We start from the raw sequence: 15261 nt of genomic DNA, 5'->3' as shown, positions 1-15261 counted from the left end.
GACCTCGGGGAGGGTACCACACCGGAGGCGCAGGACCCTACTGTCACGGAGTGTGGGGGAGTCCAGGCCCTGCACCCCTCTTCCTGGGATCCACTGAGACTCTCAGCCAGCCAGTAAAACAGAAGGTTTATTGGACAACAGGAACAGTCCCAAACAGAGCTTGTGGGTACAACCAGGACCCCTCAATCACGTCCTTCTGGGGGAGCAGGGAGCTTAGACCCCAGCCCTGGGGTTCCCTGTGTTCCTCCACCCAGCCCCAAACTGAAACTAAACCCACCCAGCAGGTTCCCTGCTGCAGCCTCTGTTCACATTCCTGGGCAGAGGTGTCACCTCCCCCTCCCCCTCCTGGCTCAGGTGACAGGCTCTCAGGTCTCCCCTCCCCAGGGCACCTTCCCAGGTCAACACTCCCCCCTCCCTGCTGAGTCACATCCTCACAGGGGGATGGAGAGTTTTGCCGTGGCGTATATTGATGACATCTGTGTCTTTAGCCAGACCTGGGAGGACCACGTGTCCCAGGTTAGACAAGTGCTGGACCGACTCCAGGGGGCTGGGCTGATTGTAAAAGCGGAGAAGTGCAAGGTGGGGATGGCGGAAGTATCCTACCTGGGCCATCGGGTGGGGAGCGGCCGCCTAAAGCCGGAACCAGCCAAGGTGGAGGTGATCAGAGACTGGCCCGCTCCCCACACCAAAAAGCAGGTCCAAGCCTTTATTGGGATGGCAGGATACTACCGAAGATTTGTGCCCCACTTTAGTGCCATCGCGACCCCCATCACGGAGCTATGCAAGAAGGGGAAGCCAGACAAGGTGGTCTGGACCGAGCAGTGCCAGGAGGCTTTCCGGGCGCTGAAGGAGGCTCTGGTCAGTGGCCCAGTTCTGGCAAACCCAGACTTTGACAAGCCCTTTGTGGTGTTCACCGACGCCTCCGACACGGGACTGGGGGCGGTGTTAATGCAGGAGGATGAAAAGGGGGAGAGACACCCCATCGTGTACCTGAGCAAGAAGTTGCTACCCCGGGAGCAACACTACGCGGCCATCGAGAAGGAGTGCCTGGCCATGGTGTGGGCCCTCAAGAAACTAGAGCCCTATCTCTTCGGGCGACACTTCACCGTCTACACCGACCACTCTCCCCTGACCTGGCTGCACCAGATGAAAGGAGCCAACGCCAAGCTCCTGAGATGGAGCCTGCTCCTGCAGGATTACGACATGGACGTGGTCCACGTGAAGGGAAGTGCCAACCTGATAGCGGATGCGCTGTCCCGGAGAGGGGGCCCCGAACTTCCCCAGGTCACTGGTCAGCGTGACCCCGCTCAGTTCAGTCTCGAAGGGGGGAGAGATGTGACGATGTGACTCAGCAGGGAGGGGGGAGTGTTGACCTGGGAATGTGCCCTGGGGATGGGAGACCTGAGAGCCTGTCACCTGAGCCAGGAGGGGGAGGGGGAGGTGACACCTCCGCCCAGGAATGTGAACAGAGGCTGCAGCAGGGAACCTGCTGGGGGGGGGGGGGGTTGGTTTCAGTTTGGGGCTGGGTGGAGGAACACAGGGAACCCCAGGGCTGGGGTCTAAGCTCCCTGCTCCCCCAGAAGGACGTGATTGAGGGGTCCTGGTTGTACCCACAAGCTCTGTTTTTGGACTGTGTTCCTGTTGTCCAATAAACCTTCTGTTTTACTGGCTGGCTGAGAGTCTCAGTGGATCCCAGGAAGAGGGGTGCAGGGCCTGGACTCCCCCACACTCCATGACAAACCCCGACTAAATCATCCCAGCCAGGGCTTTGTCAAGCCTGACCTTAAAAACTTTTAGGGAAGGAGATTCCACCACCTCCCTATGTAACGCATTCCAGTGCTTCACCACCTTCCTAGTGAAAAAGTTTTCCCTAATATCCAACCTAAACCTCCCCCACTGCAACTTGAGACCATTACTCCTCGTCCTGTCCTCCTCTACCACTGAGAACAGTCTAGATCCATCCTCTTTGGAACCCCCTTTCAGGTAGTTGAAAGCAGCTATCAAATCCCCCCTCATTCTTCTCTTCCGCAGACTAAACAATCCCAGTTCCCTCAGCTTCTCCTCATAAGTCATGTGTTCCAGACCTCTAATCATTTTTGTTGCCCTTCGCTGGACTCTTTCCAATTTTTCCACATCCCTTCTGTAGTGGGGGGCCCAAAACTGGACACAGTACTCCAGATGAGGCCTCACCAATGTCGAATAGAGGGGAACAATCACGTCCCTCGATCTGCTCGCTATGCCCCTACTTATACACCCCAAAATGCCATTAGCCTTCTTGGCAGCAAGGGCACACTGCTGACTCATATCCAGCTTCTCGTCCACTGTCACCCCTAGGTCCTTTTCTGCAGAACTGCTGCCGAGCCATTCGGTCCCTAGTCTGTAGCGGTGCATTGGGTTCTTCCATCCTAAGTGCAGGACCCTGCACTTGTCCTTGTTGAACCTCATCAGATTTCTTTTGGCCCAATCCTCCAATTTGTCTAGGTCCTTCTGTATCCTATCCCTGCCCTCCAGCGTATCTACCACTCCTCCCAGTTTAGTATCATCTGCAAATTTGCTGAGAGTGCAATCCACACCATCCTCCAGATCATTTATGAAGATATTGAACAAAACCGGCCCCAGGACCAACCCCTGGGGCACTCCACTTGATACCGGCTGCCAACTAGACATGGAGCCATTGATCACTACCCATTGAGCCCGACAATCTAGCCAGCTTTCTACCCACCTTATAGTGCATTCATCCAGCCCATACTTCCTTAACTTGCTGGCAAGAATACTGTGGTAAGAATACCTTCTTCCTTCCTTCATCCCGCAGCCTGGCGCTGGCTTCCTGCTTCCTTCCTTCCTTCCTTCCTTCCTTCCTTCCTTCCTTCCTTCCTTTGCCTCCCAGCCTGGTGCTGGTTTCCGCTTCCTCCTTCCTTCCTTCCTTCCTTCCTTCCTTCCTTCCTTCCTTCCTTCCTCCCTCCCTCCCTCCTTCCTTCCTTCATTCCCTAGCCTGGCACTGGCTTCCTGCGTCTTCCTTCCTTCCTTCTCTCCTTCCGTCCTTCCTACCTTCCTTCTTTTCTTTCTCCGTTCCCCCAGCCTGGTGCTGGCTTCCCGCTTTCTCCTTCCTTCCTCTTTCTTTCACTGGCTTTTCCCTTGTTTTTTTGTTCGTGTGTCCCCCCCCCCCCCCGCCCCGGAGGTGACCTCACCCTTTTCCCTGTCAATGACTAAACCAGACCCGGGGGCCGAGCACGACACCCCCCGCCCCTCGTGGGACAAGACAATGGAAAATCTGACCCCCCCTCCCCATCCAGCAGGACCACTGAGCCAGGAGCCGTCGGATGTCTCAGCCCAGAGCTACTGACGGCTCCGTGCTGCCAGGGCCCGCGCCAGCCCCGGGGTCGGGGCCAGGGCCTGGGCGGGACGGCGTTTTATTATTCTGTTTATTTCCTCGCTCCCCCTGAGTCAGCACCGACCTCACTCCCCTGCACAGGGACAGGGGGGCACTGTGTGTGTCTGGGGGGAGCCCACGGCTCATCTGGAAGGGGCTGCGGGTCAGGAGTGAGGGGCACCGGCAGAGCTGGGGGGTCAGGGCCGGTCTGACAGGGGTGCGGGTCGGGGTGAGGGGCACCGGTAGGGCTGGGGGGCAGGGCAGGGCTCACAGGGGTGCGGGTCGGGGTGAGGGGCACCGGCAGGGCTGGGGGGGCACGGCAGGGCTCACAGGGGTGCGGGTCGAGGTGAGGGGCACCGGCAGGGCTGGGGGGGCAGGGCTGGGCTAGCAGGGGGCTGTGGGTTGGGAGTGAGGGGCACCGACAGGGCTGGGGGGGGCAGGGCTGGGCTGACAGGGGTGCGGGTCGGGGTGAGGGGCACCAGCAGGGCTGGGGAGGCAGGGCTGGGCTGGCAGGGGGCTGCGGGTCAGGAGTGAGGGGCACCGGCAGGGCTGGGGGGGCACGGCAGGGCTCACAGGGGTGCGGGTCGAGGTGAGGGGCACCGGCAGGGCTGGGGGGGCAGGGCTGGGCTAGCAGGGGGCTGTGGGTTGGGAGTGAGGGGCACCAGCAGGGCTGGGGAGGCAGGGCTGGGCTGGCAGGGGGCTGCGGGTCAGGAGTGAGGGGCACCGGCAGGGCTGGGGGGGCACGGCAGGGCTCACAGGGGTGCGGGTCGAGGTGAGGGGCACCGGCAGGGCTGGGGGGGCAGGGCTGGGCTAGCAGGGGGCTGTGGGTTGGGAGTGAGGGGCACCGGCAGGGCTGGGGGGGCACGGCAGGGCTCACAGGGGTGCGGGTCGAGGTGAGGGGCACCGGCAGGGCTGGGGGGGCAGGACAGGGCTCACAGGGGTGCGGGTCGGGGTGAGGGGCACCGGCAGGGCTGGGGAGGGCAGGGCAGGGCTCACAGGGGTGCGGGTCAGGGTGAGGGGCACCGGCAGGGCTGGGGGGGCAGGGCAGGGCTCACAGGGGTGCGGGTCGGGGTGAGGGGCACCGGCAGGGCTGGGGGGGCAGGGCAGGGCTCACAGGGGTGCGGGTCGGGGTGAGGGGCACCGGCAGGGCTGGGGGGGCAGGGCAGGGCTCACAGGGGTGCGGGTCGGGGTGGGGGCACCGGCAGGGCTGGGGGGGCAGGGTGGGGCTCACAGGGGTGCGGGTCGGGGTAGGGGGCACCGGCAGGGCTGGGGGGGGCAGGGCGGGGCTCACAGGGGTGCGGGTCGGGGTGGGGGGCACCTGTGTTTGTGTGTCACACTGATCAGCAGGGCTGCCCCGTTGGTTGTGTTACACAGACAGACCCCGTCGTGGGGGCCGGGGGGGGGCCGTGCACTGGCCCTGAAGGGAGCCCCGGCAGTGGGGGGCCTGTCTCTGCCCGCACCCTCCGGCTGCGCCCCGAGCCCCCCGCCGGCCGGGTTGCCTCATCGCTCTGCTATGGCATCTGGATGCTCCAACATCTGTCGCTGTGATGCAGATGTTTGGTTGCCGGGGCGACGGCCGGAGGATGGGTAAACAAGTGCGGGAACTTTCCTTCCGTCCTGACCCCCTTCCGTCCCCGTCCAGCGAAAAAACAGCGCGGGGGGGGGGCCCTGGGTTCTGTCCCAGCTCGGGGTGGGGAGTGAGGTCTGGGGGGTTAGAGCAGGGGGGCTGGGAGCCAGGACGCCTGGGTTCTCTCCCCAGCTCGGGGTGGGGAGTGAGGTCTGGGGGGTTAGAGCAGGGGGGCTGGGAGCCAGGACGCCTGGGTTCTCTCCCCAGCTCGGGGTGGGGAGTGAGGTCTGGGGGGTTAGAGCAGGGGGGCTGGGAGCCAGGACGCCTGGGTTCTCTCCCCAGCTCGGGGTGGGGAGTGAGGTCTGGGGGGTTAGAGCAGGGGGGCTGGGAGCCAGGACGCCTGGGTTCTGTCCCAGCTCGGGGTGGGGAGTGAGGTCTGGGGGGTTAGAGCAGGGGGGCTGGGAGCCAGGACGCCTGGGTTCTCTCCCCAGCTCGGGGTGGGGAGTGAGGTCTGGGGGGTTAGAGCAGGGGGGCTTGTAGGCAGGACTCCTGGGTTCTCTCCCCAGCTCTGGGAGGGGAGTGGGGTCTGGTGGGTTAGAGCAGGGGGGATGGGAGCCAGGATGCCTGGGTTCTCTTCCCAGTTCTGGGAGGGGAGTGGGGCCTGGTGGTTAGAGCAGGGGGAGCCAGGACTCCTGGGGTCTGTTCCCTCTAGGCTGCCTGGCCTGGAGCTGGTGCCCATCATTGGCGGCTGGGCCCACGGCTCCGGAATTGCCCCGTGTTTGTGCTGATGGCCCCAGGGGTGATGGCCGGAGACGGGCGCTTGTTTCCAAGCTGTTCGGTGTCTCGGACCAAGCGCCAGGAAACTGTGAGGTGACTCTGGCTCACTCGCTGCCACGCTGGGCAGCCGGGGGAGGGGCAGGGGCCTGGCACAGCCTCTGGCCCTGCCTCAGTTTCTCTGTCTGCAGCATGGGCACGATACCGATACGAATGGGACACGGGGCTTTCCCCCTCCAGGGAACGCTGGCTCCAATCCGGCCTTGCTGCTGGGGATCTGCCGAGTCCTGTCAAACTAATAATTATTAAATCATTGTGACAGATTTCTTCTGTTCCTTCCGCTGATGTATCAGACAGGGAGCCAGGACTCCTGGGTTCTCTCCCGGCTCTGGGAGGGGAGTGGGGCCTGGTGGTGAGAGCAGGGGGGGGCTGGAGCCAGGACTCCTGGGTTCTCTGAGCTTGGGGGATGGGGTCCCATAGGCAGAGCAGGCTCCCAGCCCTACACGTTCTAGGTGGCAGATGCGTTACCTGACCTCAGGGTCCTGCCCCCTCTTGGCCCATAGAGGGCGCCCCGGGCCTTGGAAGCCTGCTGAGAGCTGGGACCCAGAGAAGTGTGGGGGAGATCCCAGGGCAGGGAACGTCTGCACCAGCTTGCCCCCAACCAGCTCCCCTGGTGCCCCACAGCCCCGGCCACCCCCCAGCTCCGCCGGTGCCCCTCACTCCCGACCCGCAGCCCGCTGCTAGCCCAGCCCTGGGTCCCCCCACATGCCGGTGCCCCTCACTCCCACCCCACAGCCCCTGCTAGCCCAGACATGGGCTCCCTCCAGCTCCGCCGGTGCCCCTCACTCCCGACCCGCAGCCGCAGCTCGCCCAGCCCTGGGTTCCCCCCCCACGTTGATGCAGAGACCGATCCTTGTACTTTCTCACACTCTCCCCCCCCCGGGGGGCTCATTAATGTATTTTTATCCATGAGCTCAGCCGGCTGCACGTCCAGCAGCCGCCAGCCCAGCTGGACCCGTGTTCCGACCCGGGGGGGGGCGGCTCTGACCTCTCTGCCCTGCCCCCACTGATCTCCCAGAGACCCTGCCCCTATCCCTGCCCCCCCTCCCCCCGCAGGGGTTTGGGATGTGTCTCCCCCCCACTGGTTTAAGAAGGCTAAGGTCATTCCCTTCGAGTCCCCCAAATCCCTCCCCCATCCCAGCCCCCGATTCCTCCCCAGCTAAGGTGATGTGGGGGGCGGGGGGGTCACGGCCGCTTCAGTGGGTTTGTTTTTATATCTCTGCTCCCACGCTGGGGGTCTCTGGTCAGGTGACTCATTACAAGGTGTGACAAAGTGGGGAATTTTCTTAGTGTTCTGCAGGCATACGGTGCGTGCCTCAGTTTCCCCGTGTGCTGCGTGTGTAATGACGGGGGCGGGGGGGTTGTTGTTGCAGGGGACCAGGTGTGACCTCGCCTGGCAGCCAGGATCCCAGACACCGGCCTGGAGATGGGGGACCCAGCGACTGGTGACCGGGAGGCCCCCCCGCCCCCCAGCTCGGGAGCAGCCGGTTCTGGCCAGTGGGAGGACAATGGGCTGAGGTGACCTGGTTACCGGGGACGGAAGACAAAGGGTGGGGGAGGGGATATCGGATGATCAGCGAGGTGGGGCGGCTGGGCCGGGGAGACAGAGCAGCCAGAGCCCCCCTGGGTGTGGGACAGACCTAGATGCGCTGGGCTGAGGGGGGCCAGGCCTGAGGCCTGGAGAGTTTCCTGTGGTGGGTTCAGACGCTCAATAAACCCCCCTGGGTGACGCTGGCTGAGAGTCGTTGCGGGCTGGATATGGGGGTGGGGGGTTGCTCCCTCTGGGGGTGGGGCCCCGGGGGCCCCAAGCAAGGGGACTCCCTGAGAGGCCCCCGGCAGAGCCAGGTGGCTGGAGGCTCAGAGGTGCGGTCCTAGGAGGTGGCAGGGCCCAGGGTTGAACCCCAGAAGGCGAGCGGCCCCACGAGAAGGGCTGGCATCCTGAAGGGGGGGGTCCTGGGGCCATCTGGAGCTGAGGCACACGGGGCCTGGGGGCCCGGGACACGAGGGTCTCACACTGTTTATATGGGCCCCTCGTCCGTATCTTGGCCCCACTCGGCTCGGGGCACCCCCTGTTCCTCTCTCGTCCTCATGCTCGCTGCCCCAGGCCTTCCCTGCTGTCCTTGGCCCTGGGCCACCCGGCGCACAGAGCCCCGTGTGTCTGCCCGGCCCAGCCCGGCCAAAGCAAACGCCGCGGAGCCGCGGCCAGATTCCGGGAACCCCTGGCACCGGGGCTGGGATACGGAGCTGCCGCGGCATCACTGGGGCCTTTCAGCCCTCGTGGGGGGCGCACCCCACGGCGGGCGGGTGGGGGATGGGGACTGGAGTCAAGCAGGCTGGAGGAGATTCCGGGCTCCGAGCTCCCACCCCAACCCTGTTATTAAATTGCAGCTGCCTCTGGGTGGGGGACGGCAGCCCCTTAGCCTCCTAGAGCAACGCTGCTCCCTGCAGCACGATCCCCCTGCTGAGCCCCCCGCAGCATGACACCCCCTGCCGAGCCCCCCCTTGCAGCATGACACCCCCTGCTGAGCCCCCCAATATGACACCTCCTGCCCAGCCCCCCCTTGCAGCATGACACCCCCTGCTGAGCCCCCCAACATGACACCCCCTGCCGAGCCCCCCCTTGCAGCATGACACCTCCTGCCGAGCCTCCCCTTCCCCCGCAGCACAAGCCCCTGACCCGCAGCCCCCTGCCCTCCCCAGCTCTGCCGGTGCCCCTCACCCCCAACCCGCAGCCCCCTGCTAGCCCAGCCCTGGGCTCCCCACAGCCCTGCTGGTGCCCCTCGCTCCTGACCGTTGAACTGTGGTTGGCAAGGCTAATGCCATGGAATGAAGGCGGCTGTGGGTTGCCGTGGGGGGTCCTGGGCCTTTTCCCTCTGTGGGTTGGCCGAGGCCGCTGTGGTCAGGCAGCCGAGGGTAAACTGGCTGAAGCCCGCGTCCACCCTGACTCTGGGAGGACGGGGTCATGGGGCCGTTCACCCCAGGGGGCACCAGCTCAGGTGCAGGGTGGGGACTGGCTGGCTCAGGGGGCAGAGAATGGGGCCCGGGGCCTGTCCCCTCTGTGGGGCACTGGCTCCAATTAGTGGAACAAGTTTGCTGGGTCTCAGGTTGGTTTGTAGCCGGGGCAAACGCCCCAGTCCCCACCCGGGCCCGAGGGCCCCCTGCAGAGGGGTGGGTGGTTCGTGGCCATTCATAACCTCCCCAGGTTTCCAGACGCCTTGGAAGGGGGCTTTGTGCAAGGGGGGACCCCCTGCCCCTCATCAGGCTCCCCCTGCTCCGGAGGGATTGTTGGGGGTCCCTCGGGTTGCTGAGCCGGACTCTGAGACAGGGCGAGGAGGGGCCATGCGGGTGTCGGCTGGGGGGAGACTCCTGCCCTGGGACGAGGTGCGGAGGGTGACGGGGGGAGGGAGATGGAGCGAAGGAAGCTGGACACTCAGGAGGCAGCGCCAGGGAGAGATGGAGACTCCTGGACCCGCTGGCCGCTCTCCTCGGCCCAGACACCTCCAGCCCCCCGGCCTAGTCTGAGCTGGGGCCTGCCCCCTGGTCCCCCTGCCAGACCCCAGATGTTGGGGAGGTGGGAGAAAGGCCCGGGGTGGGCGTCTGGTGTGTGCGGGAGGAGGCTGCTCCCGGATATTAGAGAGACCCGGTGGGGGCCAAAATAGCTGTTATTGGACCCACTTGTGCTGGGGGGAGGGGAGGGCCTGGAGCCGCCTGGCTGGGGTCATGTCCCCCCCCCCAGCCCCCTGCCCGGACTGGGCCCAGCAAGCCCAGCTGGGAGACAGGAGAAGGTGGCGGGGGGTCCCAGCCGGGCCGGGGGAGGCTCGGGGCGGGACCGGCCAGCGGGGCGGCCCGTGGCGGGGCGGGGCAGGTTCGGGCGGACGCTGACCCGGTCCGGCCATGACATCACCCCCCCCCGCCCCCCAGCGCAGGGAGCGAGGGGACGAACCGTGTGTATGAAAGTGCGAGCGGCCGCCCCGGCCACACCCGCCCCCGCCACCCAGCCCGGCCCGGCCCGGCCCCGGGGCGCAGAGCGCAGCGCGGACAGACCCGAGCGCAGCGCGCAGAGCCCGGAGCCCCCGGCCCGGAGCGCAGAGACCCCGGCCCGGAGCGCAGCGCGGAGCCCCCGGCCCGGAGCGCAGAGACCCCGGCCCGGAGCGCAGGGCGGAGCCCCCGGCCCGGAGCGCAGCGCAGAGCCCCCGGAGCCCCCGGCCCGGAGCGCAGAGACCCCGGCCCGGAGCGCAGCGCAGAGCCCCCGGAGCCCCCAGCCCGGAGCGCAGAGACCCCGGCCCGGAGCGCAGCGCGGAGCCCCCGGCCCGGAGCGCAGAGACCCCGGCCCGGAGCGCAGCGCGGAGCCCCCGGCCCGGAGCGCAGAGACCCCGGCCCGGAGCGCAGGGCGGAGCCCCCGGCCCGGAGCGCAGCGCAGAGCCCCCGGAGCCCCCGGCCCGGAGCGCAGAGACCCCGGCCCGGAGCGCAGCGCAGAGCCCCCGGAGCCCCCAGCCCGGAGCGCAGAGACCCCGGAGCCCCCGGCCCGGAGCGCAGCGCGGAGCCCCCGGCCCGGAGCGCAGAGACCCCGGCCCGGAGCGCAGGGCGGAGCCCCCGGCCCGGAGCGCAGCGCAGAGCCCCCGGAGCCCCCGGCCCGGAGCGCAGAGACCCCGGCCCGGAGCGCAGCGCGGAGCCCCCGGAGCCCCCAGCCCGGAGCGCAGAGACCCCGGCCCGGAGCGCAGCGCGGTGCCCCCAGCCCGGAGCGCAGCGCGGAGCCCCCGGAGCCCCCGGCCCGGAGCGCAGCGCGGAGACCCCGGCCCGGAGCCCCCACCCTTAGCGCAGCGCGGAGCCCCCGGAGCCCCCAGCCCGGAGCAGCAGCGTCTCCCCTGCAGCCGCCGCCCCGCTCCCAGGTAGGGCCCCGCGCCCCAAGGGCCGGGCACCGAGGGGGCAGCAGGTGGGGTGGTGGCGGCGGCGGAGGGGGGGGTTGCAGGGAGTTTGGAAAGTGCCCGAGCGAGAGGCTCCCCGGGCCCCGCAACAGCTGTGTGTGTGTGGGGGGGGAATGGATGGGGGGCGGGAAGTGGGGATAGACAGAAATGGATGGACGGAGAGCGGGGCGGGGGGTAGGTGGATACAGAGAGATGGGTGGGTAGAGGGATGGTTGGGGGGATGGATGGAGATAGGGAGGGATGGAGATAACGATGGGGATGGAGGATGGAGATAGGGATGGAGGGAGGGAGGGGGATAGAGGGATGGAGGATGGATGGTGGGAGGGATGGAGGATGGAGATAGGGAGGGACGGGTGGAGGGATGGAGGATGGAGGGATAGAGAATGGAGATAGGGAAGGATGGAGGATGGAGGGACGGAAGGAGGGATGGAGATGGGGGGATGGAGGGTGGAGATAGGGAGGGATGGAGGGATGGAAGGAGGGATGGAGATATGGAGATATGGAGGGATGGAGGATGGAGATAGGGAAGGATGGAGGAGGGAGGGAGGGAGGGATGGAGGATGAAGATAGGAAAGGATGGGGGATGGAGGGACAGAAGGAGGGATGGAGATGGGGGGGATGGAGGTGGCTGGATCTATTGATGGAGGGATGGAGATAGGGAGGGATGGAGGATGGAGGGATGGAGGATGGAGATAGGGAAGGATGGAGGATGGAGATATGGAGGATGGAGGGATGGTGGGACAGAAGGAGGGAAGGAGATATGGGAGGATGGATGGAGGATGGAGGGATGGAAGGAGGGATGGAGATTTGGAAGGATGGAGGGATGGAGATAGGAAAAGATGGGGGATGGAGGGACAGAAGGAGGGATGGAGATAGGGAGGGACAGAGGATGGAGATAGGGAAGGATGGAGGGATGGATGGAGATATGGAGGGATGGAGATTTGGAAGGATGGAGGGATGGAGATGGCTGGATCCATTGGTGGAGGGAGGGATGAGGAGTGCATCGATGGGGCCAGTGCGACATGATGAAGCTGGGGGAGCCGGGTGCCACAGGGAATGACCCATTGGTAACCCCTAACCCCCCCAGCACTGACCCACCCCCGCCCCCGTCACTGCCTGAGCAAAGGCAGGTGCTGGGGGGCTAGTCCCCAGCAAGCCCCATGGTACCCCACCATACCAAACTCCTGTATCTCCCCCACCCCTGTAGCCCCCACCGCTGGTGCCCCCTCCCCCTCCGGCCTGACGACCCTCCCGTCCCAGCACAGTGGCCCTGCGCCCCCCAATGTAGGGGTCCGGGGGGTGAGAATATTGGGGTCGGGAATGGAGAGTGGTAGGGAGGGCAGGGGGAGCCAGAGCCCCGAGGGAGGGGGCTGCGGGCGGGAGGACAGAGGCCTGTGTGTGTCGGGGTTGGGGGCAGGAGGGTGCCCAGGCAGGTGGGTTGGTGGGTCCCACAGATGAGCAGAGACCCGGCCGTGAGGCCAAAGACATGGGGGGAGAGGGTGACGAGCCCTGGTTCCCCAGGGGGGAAAGGCCCTGTGTCCCCCCACACCCACCGCTGAGCCAGTCCCTGACCTGGGGCCGGGTGGGAGCCCCCTAGAGGGGACAGACCCCTGCCCCATTCCCGCCCCCTGAGCAGCCAGTCCCCCCAACCCCCATCTCCCACCCCCGCAGCCGGGCCAGGCTGGGATCTGGGTGGGACCCTTATCTCCTCACGCAGGAATTTCCCCGGCCGTCAGCAACTTGCTGGGAGGGAGCCAGGCTGGGGTTGGAACCTGCCGGGATCTTCTCCAGGGGCTGCCAGGGCCACACACCCCACAGCACCCCCGGTCTGCCCCCCAGCCTCTCCCCCATGCCACCAGGGGGCTGCAGGAGGGAGGAGACCCGGGGGCAGGGCTGGGACCCCCCAGCACAGCAACCCCCAGAGTCTGGGAGGGGAGTGGGGTCTAGTGGGTTGGGGGGCTGGGAGCCAGGACTCCTGGGTTCTCTCCCAGCTCAGGGAGGGGAGTGGGGGCTGGTGGTTAGAGCGGGGGAGTGCTGGGAGCCAGGACTCCGGGGTTCCGTCCCCGTGTCTGGCGGTTGCAGGAACATGAAAGGAGCAGTGAGGGGTGTACAAGGCCCAAGAAGCAGCAGCCCCCGGGGGAGCCCAGGGGAAGTCCGAGCGGTTATGGGAAAGCCGTGAGGATCTTGGGCTGCAGCTGTAAAAATAACAAGCCACAGAGGTTTGTGCAGAGCTCAGGAAGGCCGGGCTGAGTGTGAATGGCCACTGGCTCGGCCGCAGAAACCCCACAGCCTGGCCAACAATATTCTCATTATGGGGAGGGGAAACTGAGGCACAGAACAGCACTAGAACCCAGGAGTCCTGGGCTCCCAGCCCCACATCCCATGCTAACCACTAGACCCCACTCTCCTCCCAGGAGTCCAGAACACAAAGGCCACTCTTCTTAAACCAGCTATTTCTTAATAGTGGGGGTTCCCGGGGGGGTGGGATATTGCGGGGGGGGCAGGGCTGTGTCTCGATGCCGGGGGTCCCAGTGGCTGGGACACGGGATGGGGAAGGGGCTGTGTCCTGGGGTTGGGGGTCCCAGCAGCTGGGACATGGGAGGGATGGGGCCGTGTCCTGGGGCTGGGGGTCCTGGCAGCTGGGATATGGGGAGGGGATGGGGCTGTGTCCCAGGGCTGGGGGTCCCAGCAGCTGGGATATGGGGAGGGGATGGGGCTGTGTCCCAGGGCTGGGAGTCCCGGCAGCTGGGACATGGGGGGGACGGGGCCATGTCCCAGGGCTGGGGGTCCTGGCAGCTGGGATATGGGGAGGGGATGGGGCCGTGTCCCAGGGCTGGGGGTCCCGGCAGCTGGGATATGGGGAGGGGATGGGGCTGTGTCCCAGGGCTGGGAGTCCCGGCGGCTGGGACATGGGGGGGACGGGGCCATGTCCCAGGGGCTGGGGGTCCTGGCAGCTGGGATATGGGGAGGGGATGGGGCCGTGTCCCGGGGCTGGGGGTCCCGGCAGCTGGGATATGGAGAGGGGATGGGGCTGTGTCCCAGGGCTGGGAGTCCCGGCAGCTGGGATATGGGGGGGGACGGGGCCATGTCCCAGGGCTGGGGGTCCTGGCAGCTGGGATATGGGGAGGGGATGGGGCTGTGTCCCGGGGCTGGGGGTCCCGGCGGCTGGGATATGGGGAGGGGATGGGGCCATGTCCCGGGGCTGGGGGTCCCGGTGGCTGGGACATGGGGGGGACGGGGCCATGTCCCGGGGCTGGGGGTCCCGGCGGCTGGGACATGGGGGGGGACGGGGCCGTGTCCCGGGGTCGGGGTCCCCAGGCCTGCAGTCTGGCGCTGCTCCGGCCCAGCGTGGGACGCGTCCGCTCTCTCTGCTACCCCGGCTCGTATCTCTCGCCCCCGGCGCCCTGCCAAGCTCCGGCTCTTGGACCGGCCCCTGGCCCGGCTCCAGGCACATTTTTGCTGCATGAATCCGGGTTGTTGTCACAGGAGCCGGCACCGGGGGGCGTTGGGCTCCCCACACCTGCCCCACAGCCATGCAGCTCTGGCTGGCCAGCCACCCGGGGGTCCCAGCGCCGGATCCTGCCCCTGCCCCCAAAGCGCAGCACGGGCCAAGCAGCCCCCGACCTGAACCCTGGGCCTGGCGTCCCACCGGGACCGGTCCTGCCACGGCACCTGCCTCCAGATCGCGGGTGGGGTGGGGGGCCCTGTCTCGGTGCTGGGGGTCCTGGGGGCTGGGAGGTGGGGCGGGGGGGGCTGTCTCGGTGCCGGGGGTCCCAGGGGCTGGGAGCTGGGGCGGGGGGGCCTGTCTCGGTGCGGGGATCCCAGGGGCTGGGAGGTGGGGCAGGGGGCCTGTCTCCGTGCCGGGGGTCCCGGGGGCTGGGAGCTGGGGCGGGGGGGGGCTGTCTCGGTGCCAGGGGTCCCGGGGGCTGGGAGGTGGGGCGGGGGGGGCCTGTCTCCTTGCCGGGGGTCCCGGGGGCTGGGAGCTGGGGCGGGGGGGGGGCTGTCTCGGTGCGGGGATCCCGGGGGCTGGGAGGTGGGGCGGGGGGGGGCCTGTCTCGGTGCCGGGGCTCCCAGGACTGGATTTGGGTCGCGGTTTGGTTGTTTCTCCCCCTTTGGCTCCTGGGGGTGTGAAGTTGGTTTCTGGCCGGAGTGTGAATTGGGCGCTAGAGGGGAAGGGTCTTGGGGGGGTTCCTGGGGGGGTCCCTGGGGGGGGTCCCTGCACCCCCGTCACTAACTGCCTGCCCCTCCCCCACAGGTGGGCGCCCCTCGGGCCGTGCCATGGGGCCCTGGCTGCTGCTGCTGGCCCTGGTGCAGGGGGGCCCCTCCCCCCCCCGGGCACAGGGCTCCGGGCCCCCCACCCCCGCCGGGCCCCCGCCAACGCCACCGTCTTCTCCCACATCTACAGCATCCGCCGGGGGGCGGGTGAGGGGGCCGGGGGGGCGGGGCCTGAGACCCCACAGGAGGTGCTGGCCCCCCCCAGCCAGCAGCAGCCCCCCCGGCTCTACGAGCACACGCTGGAGGGGGACGAGCAGGTGGTCTTCACCCACCGCATCAACCTGCCCCCC

General features: G+C 67.2%; 1 protein-coding gene across 1 annotated transcript in view; it reads left to right on the top strand.

Moving 5' to 3' along the window:
- The first annotated feature begins 9721 nt into the window (after positions 1-9721).
- The window catches only part of TNXB (tenascin XB), an 89976-nt gene continuing 84436 nt past the window's right edge, over positions 9722-15261 (top strand). Inside the window, 3 exon segments of the mRNA XM_073326856.1 lie at positions 9722-10660; positions 12779-12893; positions 15038-15260. Coding sequence (XP_073182957.1) covers positions 9722-10660; positions 12779-12893; positions 15038-15260 — 1277 coding nt within the window.

This window comes from Lepidochelys kempii, unplaced genomic scaffold (genome assembly GCF_965140265.1).
Source record: "Lepidochelys kempii isolate rLepKem1 unplaced genomic scaffold, rLepKem1.hap2 scaffold_137, whole genome shotgun sequence".
Lineage (NCBI taxonomy): Eukaryota > Metazoa > Chordata > Testudines > Cheloniidae > Lepidochelys > Lepidochelys kempii.
The sequence above is the reverse complement of the archived record's forward strand: the minus strand, read 5'-3'. Positions and strand labels throughout refer to the sequence as shown.